Source organism: Bradysia coprophila, unplaced genomic scaffold (assembly GCF_014529535.1).
Source record: "Bradysia coprophila strain Holo2 unplaced genomic scaffold, BU_Bcop_v1 contig_232, whole genome shotgun sequence".
Taxonomy (NCBI): Eukaryota; Metazoa; Arthropoda; class Insecta; order Diptera; family Sciaridae; genus Bradysia; species Bradysia coprophila.
The window spans coordinates 15253408-15268077 of record NW_023503493.1 but is presented as its reverse complement, the minus strand read 5'-3'; the positions used below and the strand labels follow the sequence as shown (position 1 = coordinate 15268077).

General features: G+C 34.7%; 1 protein-coding gene across 3 annotated transcripts; it reads left to right on the top strand.

Moving 5' to 3' along the window:
- Positions 1 to 1781: 1781 nt before the first annotated feature.
- LOC119076929 (mitochondrial carrier protein Rim2) lies at positions 1782 to 13675 on the top strand. 3 transcript variants are annotated; one of them, XM_037183956.1, is made up of 7 exons: positions 1782 to 2809; positions 9004 to 9202; positions 10921 to 11120; positions 11223 to 11496; positions 11561 to 11691; positions 11752 to 11838; positions 12832 to 13675. In XM_037183956.1, exons 1-7 carry the CDS (start codon positions 2763 to 2765, stop codon positions 12944 to 12946), a joined length of 1053 nt encoding a protein of 350 aa, XP_037039851.1. In that variant the 5' UTR covers positions 1782 to 2762; the 3' UTR covers positions 12947 to 13675. The 3 variants fall into 3 exon arrangements, with proteins under 3 accessions (XP_037039851.1, XP_037039850.1, XP_037039852.1); XM_037183955.1 differs by lacking the exon at positions 1782 to 2809 and adding an exon at positions 8632 to 8788; XM_037183957.1 differs by lacking the exon at positions 1782 to 2809 and adding an exon at positions 8864 to 8895.
- The last annotated feature ends 995 nt before the right edge of the window (positions 13676 to 14670 follow it).

Below are 14670 nucleotides of genomic sequence, written 5' to 3'. Positions count from 1 at the left end.
ATGCGCCATCATAATAACGTTACATATAGGATTCGCATACGCGTGAGTAATGCGCTGTTGGCGAGGAAGCTTCAACAGTCAACACTCAACCTTCCATGCAAAGGTCCAAGGATCCGAAAGAACAGATTACGACACATATTAATTAGTAATTAGCAATCATGGTAATCATCGATTACGAAGGCTGTGACATCAAAATGTTCTAGTGGCTCCTCTCAGTCTCATACGGAAAATATCCACTTAATTTGTTCAAATTGCGGAGCCAGGAACTGCATTCGTGAGCAAAGTATATGCAATGGAAGTACAAACCAGGTCCATACAAAACACAAGAAATAGCGATTTCATATTTTAAAAAATTGTTTATATGAAATCGATATTTCCTCCGCTCCGTTACAAATTTTGACATTAGACCATACCTATTGACACATCTCACTGTAGAGTGTAGAGGGCGTGATTTTCATATGAAAAAAAGAAAAAGAGCATGAGCAAAGATCACAAGTTGTCATGTCCCTCATATTTCCATATATTTTTGACGTATCGTGATCTTTGCTAAATGGTGAGTATTTCATTGAGTATATAGAGTGTTATGATGAAAGAGAAGAAGATATTTTGACCAAAGTATATAAACACTGAAGGTAATGTAAATCCGCAAGAACATACGGATCCAAAGTTTAGGGTGAATATAGTTTTTATAATGTTAAACACAAGTCAAATTCACTTTGTGAGGTTGCAACACATGCCAAAACTCAATACTAAACAACGCAGTTCCAACAACATTATCATGCCAAACGTCACGGATGCAACATAACAAATCTTATATTCACCCGTAACTTTAGATCCGTATTTCTTGATATTCCCTGAGGGTTTGCGTTACCTTCAGAATGTAACAAGTATCCCAAGGCAAGTTAAAATAAACTGGTCTTCTGTCCTCTCGCTCTCAACGTACCACGTTGAAAGAGAAGCAAATACTTTGACAAGTACCCCAAAGCAAATTATAATAACTAGTCTTCGGTTTTCTCGCTCTGATCATAACAGTCTATGGAGTATATGAACACCGGAGGGTAATGCCACCTCACAAAACCTCATGAAACTCTAGTTTTGGGTGAATATAATTTTTATAACGTTGGCCACAAGTCAAATCCACGACCAACGAAATTCCAACAACATTAAAGATAAACACCATGGATGCAACATAAAAAATCTTAAGTTAATCCGCAACAAGGGTTCTGCAAAGTTTTTGTTTACTTTGGTCTAGCCAATGCTGTATATTTTGGGGAGGTCACGCAGATCACCATTTTATTAGATACGCGGGAACACACCACTTCTGATGATTTTACATGTGAAAAAATTCACCACATCATCAAGACGACGAGAATCATCACAAGAGGTGAATTTTTATGGTGTTGCCGGCGTATCTGTATCTGCGTGTCCTTCCCAAAATATACAGCCTTTAGTCTAGCTGTGAAAAAAGGTGGCTACGCCGTATTTCTATAATTTGTGTATCTTTAAATCACAATCGAAACATCGGCGGCGTTTCTGTCTACATATATATTTCCTCGATATTATCAATTTAAATAGTAATCGAGCATGCATTCACAATAATATAGCAAAATTTGAGTCAAAGCCGATGCTACCTGACGAATGGTGGATGCGCGCCAAAAGTTTAAATCTGTTGCGATGAAATCTATGTTTTGTGACAGCTCAATCCGCCATTTTTTATGTTTTGAAAGAAATGAAAGATTGCAGTTTCTGATAAACTGTCAAATCAGCCGTGAGCAAAAAGAGGAAAAATTTTCAGTCTACAACGCAGTTTCAATAGGTGAAGCACAATAATCTGTTTATGATAAACAAAATTTCAACAAAATTTGGTCATACAAATAAGAAACACGAAGAAATTTGTAAATTCTATTCATTTAGCGAAGTGCATCGAAATACCGAAGATGTTTAGCGTGTAATCTCTGCAATTCATAACCTAGAAAAACGATCCGTAAATATTATGAAAATCGACAAGTGAATTTGCTGATAGTAATCATTTCGTTCAATTAAATAAATAAATAAAAATTGAGGAAAAATTGAACGTTTTGTGAAAAATAAAATTTTTTATTTCAAATTCGAGTCGAATTCGAGGCTTGAAAAGTCAATAGTTAACGCCAAAGAGCTCGCAGTTCAAAAATATATTCGCCGAAATAGTTAAGTCGCAGTTACATAATTTGTTTTCATAAATATAATTTGAAAACCATCCGATCATAAAACATTATCGCAACCGTTTGTATTGAATTTCGGTAAATTTCAGTTTTGAAAAGAAAATTGACAATAATTTCGGTTGTCGGTTCATCGGAAACATACATTCTTTAAATGAATGCCATTATACACGTACGCACCGAGTCGTGGTCGACGTAGAAAATGTGAAAAAGTGAATAGGAGAACATTGTGTTAAGAAACTCTCGAGACGAAATAAAATATTTTGAGATTTTTTTTATCGTTCTCATTGCTCAGTCACATATAAATATCGCGACTGCATCATTCAAATTTATTTTTAACATTGGACTTTGCAAGTTTCAAACCAATGAGTAGAATGTAAACAAGAAACAATTTTTTTTTTGATAAAGGAAAAGAAAATCATTTCGACTGTGATAACGTAGAGTGCGAACAAGTTTTCTCTAGTACAAAAAACAAATCAAGACTCGTTTGTGGTTCTTTTTAAGCGTAAAACGAATATAATACAAAAAAAAACCGCGATAAGAACTGAGATATCGTTGATAGAGATGTCACAACGTGAACGAGATACCATCATTCATCTGCTTGCGGGCGGGTAAGTTTTCTTTTAATTTTTTTGATTATCGAATGAATTTACTAAGACTGATGACTTTGAAATTAAAACAAAAAGTTGGCGGTGGAACGATTCACCGATATTATCAGAACCAATTTCAAAATAATTCACAATTTTTTCATCATCTTGGTCACATGTGTATGCCAACATTGTATTTTATGTTATGCAACACAAGCTGTAAATATTCTGGCTTCAGTCTACACTACACTTCACGGAATGTTAGCAAAACGGCATGTTTTCCTAATTTATTAATAATGAACAGACTTGGATTTAATGATTTGTTTATTTAGACATTTAAACATTTCTGTTACAAGCCTGTGATCCGCAAGGCAACGAACTTATTCAGATTCATTTTAGATGCTGTTTCTTTCATCGTTTGATTTACGTATTGATACTGAGCCTATGTTGCCATTGTTGCAGTGTACCGAGCCAGCTAAATGAGATAAACCCACTACCCACACCACGTTCGATTTATGTTTATTATATGTTGCATCCCGGACATTATCATATTCCATTGTCCAAAATTGCATTGTTCGACAGTCCCTTACTAAACGAACCGATTCGGTTAAAGTGCTTGTGGATATCTCAAAAATGGAATTTTTCCAAATTTGATAAGACCATGACTTTCGCGTATTTCATAGAAGGTGCCAAGGTGAATGTTTCTATAATGCAACGTTGCTAGCCGTTTCGTTGATCTGTATCAGATTCTGAAATTTTATTATAGTGTTAGGATAGTGATTGCGGGTTAGCAGAACAGGAGAAAGAAGTAGCTTCCGGTATTTAAAATTCATTCGCTACAGTTCGTTCGACATAAGAGTTATGTTGATTGGTGACGTTTTCGTTCCAGAATTTGTGTAGACGCAATGACAGAATCTTCATTAAATTTGAAACAATTCCCTTTGATTCATACTGTTAGTTAACTGGCTGGCACTAGCCAAGGTCATAATATGAATTTAACAATTTGTTTTATGTTAAGCAAAAGACAATTTGCTTCTCTTCACAAAATAATTGATAAAATTAGCCTTAGGGCAACACCAACACATCAATACAAAACAAGAATTAGTTGACCACTGCATGTAAAAGACAATTTACAACTTTTCCATTATTGAATGAAGTTAGTGTCGTGGGGATTCTTTTTGAAATTACTAAAAAAAAAAAATTGTCGAGGTGATTGTACAAAGTTAAGATCATGATTTGAATGCATATCGTAAATAGCGATTAAAACGAACCGCACATTCTTATCAGGAGGAACTATGAGTTGTCTTCATATCGCACGAGCAATGGAAATATTAAACATTTGCCAACATTATCTTTGAATTTGAATAAGGTGGCCAGTAAAAATTCTTGAAATTATTTTGAAAATGGTAAAATGTCAGTTCGATAAGAGATTGATGGACTGAGCTATTACAGAATAATATTTTCCAATTCGTTGAATGTCATTGACCATTTTTGAACAAAAAATGCGTATAGATCATCTTCAAGAATCGGTACTTTCGAGTGTGAGTCACACTGTGTGACAATTTAGTTTCGTTAAATGTTTCGTTCATTCATTCATTTGTGTGAGATTTTTTTTAACGTGGCTGGCATTGTATTGACGTGGATGGCATCGAACGAACTTGAAGATGATCTATAAAGATGACTACACAGTTCGTGAAAAATGTTTGAACTTGACCCATGCAAAATGGCTGAAAAATGTTAACATAAAATGTATGACCCTTCTGTCAAATATTTTTCATGCTTGATGTGAACCCAATGCAAACTCTAATTGTTCAGGCATTTTGCACGAGCACATGAACTGTGTACTATATGCAAAATCAAGAAAATATTGTGACGTTTCCAGATCTACTAATTGATATCTGAACTACCCCGAATACAATACTTTGGGTGCATAGCTTGCAAAAACCTCATTGGTTTAAATTTCAAAACTATTCGCGGGTATCGTTCTTAATTACATAATTAGCAAAAAGTATCACTATCGTTATCTGTGACTATATGTGACTATGCCGATCCACTTGAAATCGATTGTTTTGACTAGCACAGCATTTGTGTACGAGGTGTTTTATTGTCGCATTATTGAGTTATCATTGAGGTAGATAAAGCAATGCCGCTTGTCTTGTTAGATTAGCACACTTTGTAGTAGATTTGCGTCTAGTAACCACCTACATTAACATAATCAGTTAACAGTCAGGATTCATTTTCGGGTTATGCGCAATATTTAGAGAGCTCCTTCAAATGTTCTTCTCGCGTTAACTTTGTTTTCCCTCAAATTTTGAGAATAATTAATTTATTCTGAACATGTTTACGGCGCATTTATCATGCTAAATTTATTGAGTGTACATGATTTCTTTCAATTTAGTTAACGAAATTGTCTTGGAAGCCTGTGTCTTGGTAATATGACGACACTTGTTATTTACGTCGGCTTACATCTGGTAAATGAATATTTTCTTCCTCTGATGGAAGCCTTTCTTTTAATTTCCTCAAAGAAAGTGTCATTTAAATTTAATTCCCCTGTTTTCTTTGATCACAACCACAAATCTTTTCAACTTGACTTGACTTGACTTGAGTAACCAAAACGTGCTCCTGTGAGCGATCCCATGAGAACATTGGACGTGAGGATTTTGGTTTGATTTGATTGTAAGTCAGACCCTAATCCTCCTTTTTCGTTCTCCTTGATTACATTCAAAGCACAACCACAAATCTTTTCAAAAGTAAATAATTTGCCCTAAATACTCTCAAAATTAATAAACAAAACGATTTATTATACTAGCCGATAAGCTGCTTTCGATCCGGATTTTACTCGTTTAGGTGAATTTTTATTATTTTTGATAATGTTTTCGTGAACTATTGACTCCGACAATTTGATTTTAGTACACAAACTGAAAGATAATCTGGTTTTATATTAAAATATTGTTTATGGTAAATTTAAACATGTACATTGTGTCGACAACTGTGACAATTTCGTTCAGAACTGCCCCTTATCACAAATAAATAATTTATGAAATTTGTTTTGCACAAAATGTACTTTCGTTTAGTTTGTTTTGTTTGGTCTATTTACATTTACACAGTTCGACGACTCGACCAACTTCGTTAAATTAAAACTTCTTTCGTCATAGCGATATTTAATGAGATTATTTACATCTAGTTGTGGCTCGTGGCAACAGCTGTTCTTTGTTTGACAAGTTGATTTAATTCATTCATTAATTTCACAAAGACTGTTCTGGCTAATCCTGCGAAAGTTTAAAACTTTGACTGAAGAACGGTATGCTTTTCCATTTAGTACATTTGATATCGCACGATTTAGTCTTTAGACCAAAAAATGCGTATCTGTTCAAAACATTCTCAACGTACAGTCAGAGGCAGTGAAATTTCAGCTCATCCACACAACAATCAAAACTGTTTATACGTCTTTATACGGTTTTACCACTAACGCGCGCGTGCGTGCAGCAACTTCTACCGTATAAACGAGTAATAAGAGTAATAAACGAGTTTTAATTGAATGTGGGGATCAGCTGCAATAAATTCATGCTGAGATTTCACTGCCTCTGACTGCAACCAATGATACCTCCCTGCATAGCAGTCAACAGACATGGTCCCAATCTATTTTTCATTTGATATCATTGAGAATTAACCCTATATCCTCACCTCACAGAACTCGAACTTATGCATTGAACGAATGTGTTAGACCATCGGACACCCAAAATGTCACGAAATTCGTTGACGGTATCACCATTTGTCAAAAACTTTTGTATAGCTGAATATGGCACTTTTGTAGTTTCCAGCATAAAACTTCATGGAGCGACCGTATTCAGCTATGAAAATAAGGGTGGCGCTTTCGTCGTTTCCATAACAAACTAGTACTGCGTGACATGCTGTATCACATTTTTCATGTTAACATTTTACGAACGAAATATCAAGGTTCTGAACCTTGCGAAATATGAACATCAAAAATGCTGGTTTATTTTGAACGTTTGAACTGTTATATTTCTAAGTTGAAAGCGCACTCAAGACTTGGCTCGAAAAGAGTTATATCTCACATCTGAAAAAATCGCACGCTCAGCAAGTGTTAAATTAAGTGCTTCACTGTAATTAGCTTCAGTGTCGCGTTTATTGTTGTTTTTCCTGTACATTTTCTCAATTGAAAACTAGTTGAAAGATGAGAGCGTAATAATGTAATATTCGCACATTAAATCTGTTCGCGCATTTTAAAAACGTTGTTGGACACACGCTTATCACACGTTATTGTTATAACGTTCTAAATACAACTCTCGCTGCTGAAACAACATAAAACAATTCCGGTACTAATAAACTATAATCATTTCTAATAAATCCATTATTTTCGTGTTTGATAACCTCCAACATCGAATCTAAAAATATAAACTCAACTCCTAACTCATTTGTTTGGTTTAATATTAATTCAGCAATAGATACACTGATACAGAAAAGTGTAGTATTATACTCAGGTGTATATACAAATACATCAAAGAAATACCCCAATCGAAACATTTAATATCGACGTCATCAAAGTAATTGCACCAGCTTGTGCCATCTAAGCAAATAAAATTTGTGTTCTTACTATAAAATTCATTATTCAATTCTCGACTTATTTCCATTGCTAAGATTATACGTTTTATGTTTTGAATTTAAACTTGCACGGAACAAGTATATTTATACGAAGCTCATTGTTTTGCCATAATAGAGTAAAGGAAAGTTATTTTTAAATCAAAACAAATTAGCAATAATATTGAGAATAAAGTTGTTGGTTCTCCGTATATAATACCGATTCGTTTTAAAAAAGCAGGGGCTTGTCACTATCTAAATATATTCACAATATGAATATCATTAAGTGTTTGCGTTGTATAATTTGCAAATGATGAAATTCGTCCTATAACAAAAATAACGATGAATTGGTAAACTTCCAATAAACCACTTTCTATGCATATTCTGTTCAAACAATATTTGAAAGTGGTAGCGCCGGTTTTTTTTACGTTTCGGTTCAAAAGCCGACTAAATGCAACAATAGAACTCATCCACAGCGCTTGGCTATTAGATGAATCAGCATCACAGTCAAACAAGAAAAGCCAAATTTTATGTCATTGTCATGTCAACGCCTCAACGCGGTAAACCGATAACGGAGATCAAATATAATAATTTCTACAAGTTGTGTCATTTCCTAAACTGCAAAGAGACACCGTCTCGTCCCGCTACGTTGAGGAGACTAATTGATATGAACGTTCTGTTTTAAAAAGCAATAACAGTCTTGATAAACATTAACTTGTCAACAACAAAAAACCCTACTCTGTGTTGCGTCGTCTATCTTCCTCAATAACCAATAGAGTCAAATTATCACATTTTGTAAGATTTGAAAGCCTGTTCAAAACGTGCTCGACGAAATTCTAAATCTAACGAATTTTTTGTCGAGTTGTTTGAAGCCGAAATGTCTGTGTCGAGTGTTAATGTCAATCTTTTTTAACTAATGTACGTTCTACATCGTCTGATGATCTCTAATCAGAACAACTTCCACTCGATGAGAGATTTTGCTAAAATTTATTTATTTTTAAAAACTAAAACCTAATCCACTAATTCATCAGTTGGCTTTTGTTTATCTCACATTTTTGATTGTACATCTCGCAAAACGTACGAATGGAATTTTACCATATGTCGATTAATCCAGTCACTGCATTTTCGAAAGCAAACAATTTTTTTTTTGACTACTCTTTGCAAATTTTACTGTCAAAACACACAGTGATGGCCATAAAAATTTTCCACATTGCGTAAATCATTTTCGTTGAAACACACCAATAAAAGTTTATCAGTATAATGTTGCCTCGGTCAATGAATAAAAAAAATAATCTTCATTTTTCACGTCATCCAAAAATTATTATCAATTTCAATGCCGGCTTTTTGGTGTATGTGTGCCGTTTTTTTCTCTCATCCAATACCACACCAAACGTACACCACGAGGTAAACGAATGTCTTGACGAAAAAATTAATGCGATTCTGTTAAATGTTTGTCTAAGAGATTTTCACGTTTTTCGTAACCTTTCTATGCGAATGGTTATTTATAAAGAGTGTGTATTCGTCCGAGTTACAACTATGTGATAGTGAAAGACATCCGAAAACAGCACTTCTTGTTGGCACCGGTCTGATGATAATATTTTTCTTTTATTTGTTTATAGAGTTGCTGGAACAGTTGGCGCCATCGTTACATGTCCACTAGAAGTTGTAAAAACGCGACTACAAAGTTCATCTGCCTTCCTATATCCGCCTAGAGTTCCCGATCAGAAGGGCAAAGGTTCACCGAAATCAGCGAAAGGAGTTCTGAGACCCGAACAGAGACAACAGCTATGCAATACTCTATTAAGGAAACGACCACAGGTTAATTTACTGAATTTATATCGCTATATCACCTTGACGTCTAATTAAAAAACGTTTATCAAATTCATAAACCCGTGCCCGTGTGTTCACAAATCGACCGAATTTTTTTTTATTGTTCACCTGAATCTCATTTAAGTCTGCATGAAGGTGTTTGCTTGGAGTTTGGAGTGTTGATTGAACGACGACTCGAACATGCTCGTTGAGTGATAATGCATTCACGACCTACAAATATATTTTGCTACGCAGTTAAGCTCTGATAAAATTTGCGGACAATGTTTGTTTAAACGGTTAGACCGTTAATTTTATCGGCAGATAGAAAATCTTCCGGTTGATTTAATTTTTCTGGTTCAAACATCTCCTTCATAAATTTGGTGCAAATTGAAGTTAATTGAATGTCGGGAAATAAGAGGTATTTAGAGGTGGAACTGTGTGTCGGTGTTGAGAGTGGAATAAAAAATTTATTTTGCGATGGATCTAGGTTAATAACCTCCAGATTTTTGATGGAATTTCAATCTACTTAGCACTATTGTATTCAATTCAATGAAACCTAGGACCAATGAACGCCAAGATTTCATTAAATATAGTCGAGGAGGAGAAGAAACCAGATTTTAAATAACCACAAAAAGGCCTATCGTAAAGACAGATAGAATCGAATGTGAATGTTGATTTGTTCGCGTAATTTCAACGATCATAAATCATTTTATTTTAATTTTATTCTGTTAGTTATCACCGGCACTATCGCCAGTATTGGTTTCAAGTTTCTAAAAATAAACTTGAAATTTATTCAAATTTATGCCTGCCAATCGTGCACATTAACCTATATGTGTTCCACTTGAATTGATTCTTCATTTCTTCTGTTTAATAATATTACGTGATCTCACAGTCACACCGTATCACAATATTATGGTAACGCTAATTAATCTAATCAACGAAGCCAGTAAATAGTCTTAAATGTTCAGTAGATACCATAAGTTATGTTAGACTTTTGGCTTATGTTTTCTTCGGTATGCAGTCTACATTTTGGTAGCTTGCGATGAAATTAAGGTTTGTAAAGCTTCACCGAAACGAAACCTTGTAAGTGAATTTACTAAGTACATAACAGATCCTATCTAACCTACAACAAAAACAAAGTTCAATTCAACATTGCTGATAAGTAACCAGTTTCTTAAACTAGTTTCGGTCGGCTTGTTTACATTCTGATCTCTGGAAGTGAATTTATTCGAATTCTTGCGTCTTTTTTATGGTACAGATGTTGTGCCTTACTTTCCTGCTGCTGATAGCTGGACCATTTTGTTTTAATCCAGTTTGAAGAGAGAATTCGTAAGAATTCTGATTTTACATCTTCTTGAAGTTAGTAGTAGAGGGAGATTGAAGGAGATTTTTTATGCGATTGATATTAGTATTAGAATGAGGTCAACTGCATTCTTCCGATAATTATTCGCTATTGGCGCTCTCGATATTTATTAAATATTTGTAGTTCGGCTACTCAGAACGAACAAATCCATTAGCGGTAGCTAAATACGCAAATTTTTGGCACAAATTTCGAGTTATTTTTAAGTTCAACGTCTCACACTTTTATTTTTGTATTGCATGCAATCGCAGCACCGAGGCAATTAAAAAAACAAAATATTTCTCAATATTACAACAACCACAACAACAATAACAACAAGGAACGTTAACGTTAGCCATAAACATTTCTGTTTTTGTTTACGTTTTAGGTTCTTGCCATATCACAATGCGGAATGTCATCAGCACCAAATCGAGTTAGCATTATACAATGTCTACGACTGATTGTACAAACGGAAGGTTCACGGGCTCTGTTTAAGGGACTCGGACCGAACATCGTTGGTGTAGCGCCATCCCGTGCCATTTACTTCTGTGCTTACTCTCAAACCAAGGCGTTTCTGAACAAATTACAGTGAGTAGCAAAGCGGCGCACAATTAATTCGTTTCTGTCGAATTTTAAGTCTTTCTCTACAACGTGTACCCTTTTTCTTTTCGTTTCTATTTTATTCTATAGAAACTTCCCCACAGATTCTCCTCTAGTTCATATACTTAGCGCATCATGTGCTGGTTTCACAGCAGCCACATTCACAAATCCAATTTGGTTCATTAAAACAAGGTTGCAGTTGGATTACGATGCCAAAAATAAAATGACAGTACGACAATGCATACAACGAATATACAAAACGTCTGGTTTGATTGGATTTTACAAAGGAATCAGTGCCAGCTATTTTGGAATATCAGAAACAGTTATTCATTTTGTGATTTATGAGGCGTTAAAGGCTAAATTAGTAAGTCAAAATGTTTATTTCAATCAATCGAACACCTTATCAATGAAACGCTGCTCAATTTTAGATTGAATTGCGGGAAACACATCCGAGTGAGGGTAAAACATCCCGTGACTTCGCTGAATTTATGGTAGCTGGGGCTGTGTCAAAGACTGTTGCTTCGTGTATTGCCTATCCACATGAAGTAGCACGAACAAGGTAATTTTAACAATTATATTTTATCAATTCGTCATTCACGCGCCGATTTCTTTGCCGTAGACTTCGTGAGGAGGGTAACAAATATCGTAGTTTTTGGCAAACATTACACACAGTGTGGAAAGAAGAAGGAAAAGCGGGAATTTACCGGTAAGTGACAACTTGTGATATTGCCCGTCGTTAGTGTTGTTACAATTCAGTCAATTTCGTGGTTATGTCATATTACCTTATTGTCATATTGCCTGATCTATAGGAGTAGTTTCGGAGTTTAATTAGACGGTAATCGACAACGACTAATGTCTAAGAGTCTGCGTAAGAATTTTGTGCTTTTTCTACTGGTAGCATGCTATTATCTGGCAAATTTAGCATTAAAAATCTTTTTAGCCAAAAAGGCTAGTCCACCCTAAAACGCATAAAAAACTTAGTGCGAAAGAGATGAACAATTTTGTGGAAGAATTTCATACGTTTTCTCTCTCAAAATCTTGCATCCATTGCACTCAGTCGTTGCAACGTTACCCAAATGCTCTGAACATTTTTTTTTACAAACTGCAAGCGAGTCAATAGGGGAGAATCAAACCATTATGGTTTGTAAAGTTCGTAGGTAGGTTTACCCCAAATGGGCAATTCCACGCAATTTGTAACATGTAACGTAGCTCATGTGGCATTTCATAACTCTCGTAAGCTATACATTACATGTCACAAATTATGTGGAATTTCCCACATAATGAATGCCTGTGAGGAACTTTTTATTTTGCCAAGTGTGGCTTTTGCAGCTTGAGCCGAAGGCGAGGGATGCAACCACACAAGGCAAAATACAAAGTTCCAAGCAATTAAATAAGTTATTTTACTCAAAAGTCACTATGCCAATGAAGTAATGACTTAATAATAAATCTTTTACTTCTTCCGTTTGCCTGGTTGTTAACACAAAATCTTTTACTTCATTTGTTTAATCATTCATTTTACAATAAAGACCACATTCGTTGCTGATAATAACTCATGATTTCCCATTTCCCAAACCAGAAAATTTTTGAACCAAAAAACCGACCAAAAAGACATTTGCGATAAGATTGACTGATGCGACCTAACAAATAAACAAATCTTGAAAATTTTGGTTAACAATCTTTTTCCCTAACTTTTTTTTAGCGGACTCGGCACGCAACTTGTGCGTCAAATACCAAATACAGCAATTATGATGGCCACTTATGAGGCAGTTGTCTACGTTTTAACAACACACTTCAATAGTGAATTTTACGCATAGTACTGAGTTTTCAAATTGAAAAAAAAATTATTTAAAAGAAAAAAAAATTAAAAGAAAATATGAAAAAAAATGCGCTTCTCATAGGAGTTTAAAATCGAAAAGTTACAAGTCATTAAATACACGAAATACAAATTAAAGCAAGCACACAACTATGATAGTTTTTAGTCTGCGTTTGTTCGAAAATTCAACATATAAACTTAGTGCATCAGCTCCAATCAGTTGAAATGTTTTACTAATACCAAACTGATATGTAGACCTATGCTTCGTTTTTAATTATTATTTTTTTCTCTTTTTGATCTTAAATGTGATCTTCCTATGGCATAATTTTTACAAAAAAAGAAGAAATTTTGTTTTGTGTTCCGGTTTACCTTATACTAAAATTATTGTTCTTTCTTGGTATGAGAAGACCCAATTTGACTATACAAAGGCTGCTGTTACACATCGTTTTTTAAGGTTAATTAATTCTGAACATATTTTGTAGTTTTTAAGGTGATTAATTTAGGCTTATTATGTAAATGGCATAGAGAGGGAATATTTCATCCCTAAAAAGTTTTCCAAAAAGAAAAAAAAAGAAAAAAAATTATAAATTCGAATAGAAGAGATTTACTCAATCGATCCTTTTCGGTAGTTGTAAAACGCTAAAAATCCAATTATATATTTTTAATACGACGAGAATAAAGCAAAAAAAAGTGAAATTTGAAAGAAAATTTTTAATATTTTTACGTTTAACACGTTCACTGCCAAAGCTTATTTTTGGTTTAAGTCTAAAAGCCAACGAATTATCTCGTTCTGTAAAAATTCGCAATGATTTTAAAAAATCGTCTAAGTAGGCCCTATCTTTGTGTTTTTGTTTTGAAATGGCAAAAGTTCAAAAGGGATGCAAGGATTATTTCACGGATACGGAAGAATCGGATTTTGAATTTTCTGAATCTGATGAATCCGATTCTGATGATGACTCTGAATTTTTATTGGAATCGGAGGAAGAAAGCTTTCTGGACGAGCAACCTAAATCTGCAAAACGTTCCATTCCGAAAAAGGCTGTGATACCGAAACGACAACCTTATTCACGTCTTCCTCAAAAGCCACTGGAGAAAGCCAGACTACAAAATGAAAGCAACAGTCGTTCTCGAAATGTGAAAGATAAACAAAATTTATCAACTCATGAATGGACTTCAGAACGTGCACCCCCGCCAATGTTTGAATTCAATGAGACACCAGGACTGAAATTACCGAGTGGAATTTGTGACACTCCAAGTCAATTTATAGATTTGTTTCTCGATGACACTTTCTTGGAGTTATTGGTCGTAGAAACGAACAAATATGCAAAAGCGACAATTGAAGCCAAAGAGGCCAAAGGTGAACTGAAACCACATTCCCGCCTGAAGGCTTGGACTGATACGAATAGAGAAGAAATGAAAATATTTCTTGGCCTGTTTCTTCATATGGGAGCGTTATCCTTGCCGTCTATTCCACATTATTGGTGTGAAAATGAATTGTACAAGACTTCATTCTGGCGAGATCGAATGAGTCGCAATCGTTTTCAACTGATTCTTCGATTTTTGCATTTTGCTGATAATTTACAGCAAAATGATGACCGGTTGTACAAAATCAACCCTGTATTGCATCATTTCAATTCAACGATGAATAAAATATATTCGCCGAAAAGAGAACTTTGTATAGATGAGTCAATGGTGCTATGGCGAGGACGACTATTATTTCGACAA

Coding starts and splice junctions, on each gene's coding strand:
- LOC119076929 (XM_037183955.1), top strand. CDS start 8,718: ATGCCGGCTTTTTGGTGTATGTGTGCCGTTTTTTTCTCTCATCCAATA. Junction 11,692..11,751: donor CATGAAGTAGCACGAACAAG/GTAATTTTAACA, acceptor TCTTTGCCGTAG/ACTTCGTGAGGAGGGTAACA. Junction 11,839..12,831: donor GGAAAAGCGGGAATTTACCG/GTAAGTGACAAC, acceptor ACTTTTTTTTAG/CGGACTCGGCACGCAACTTG.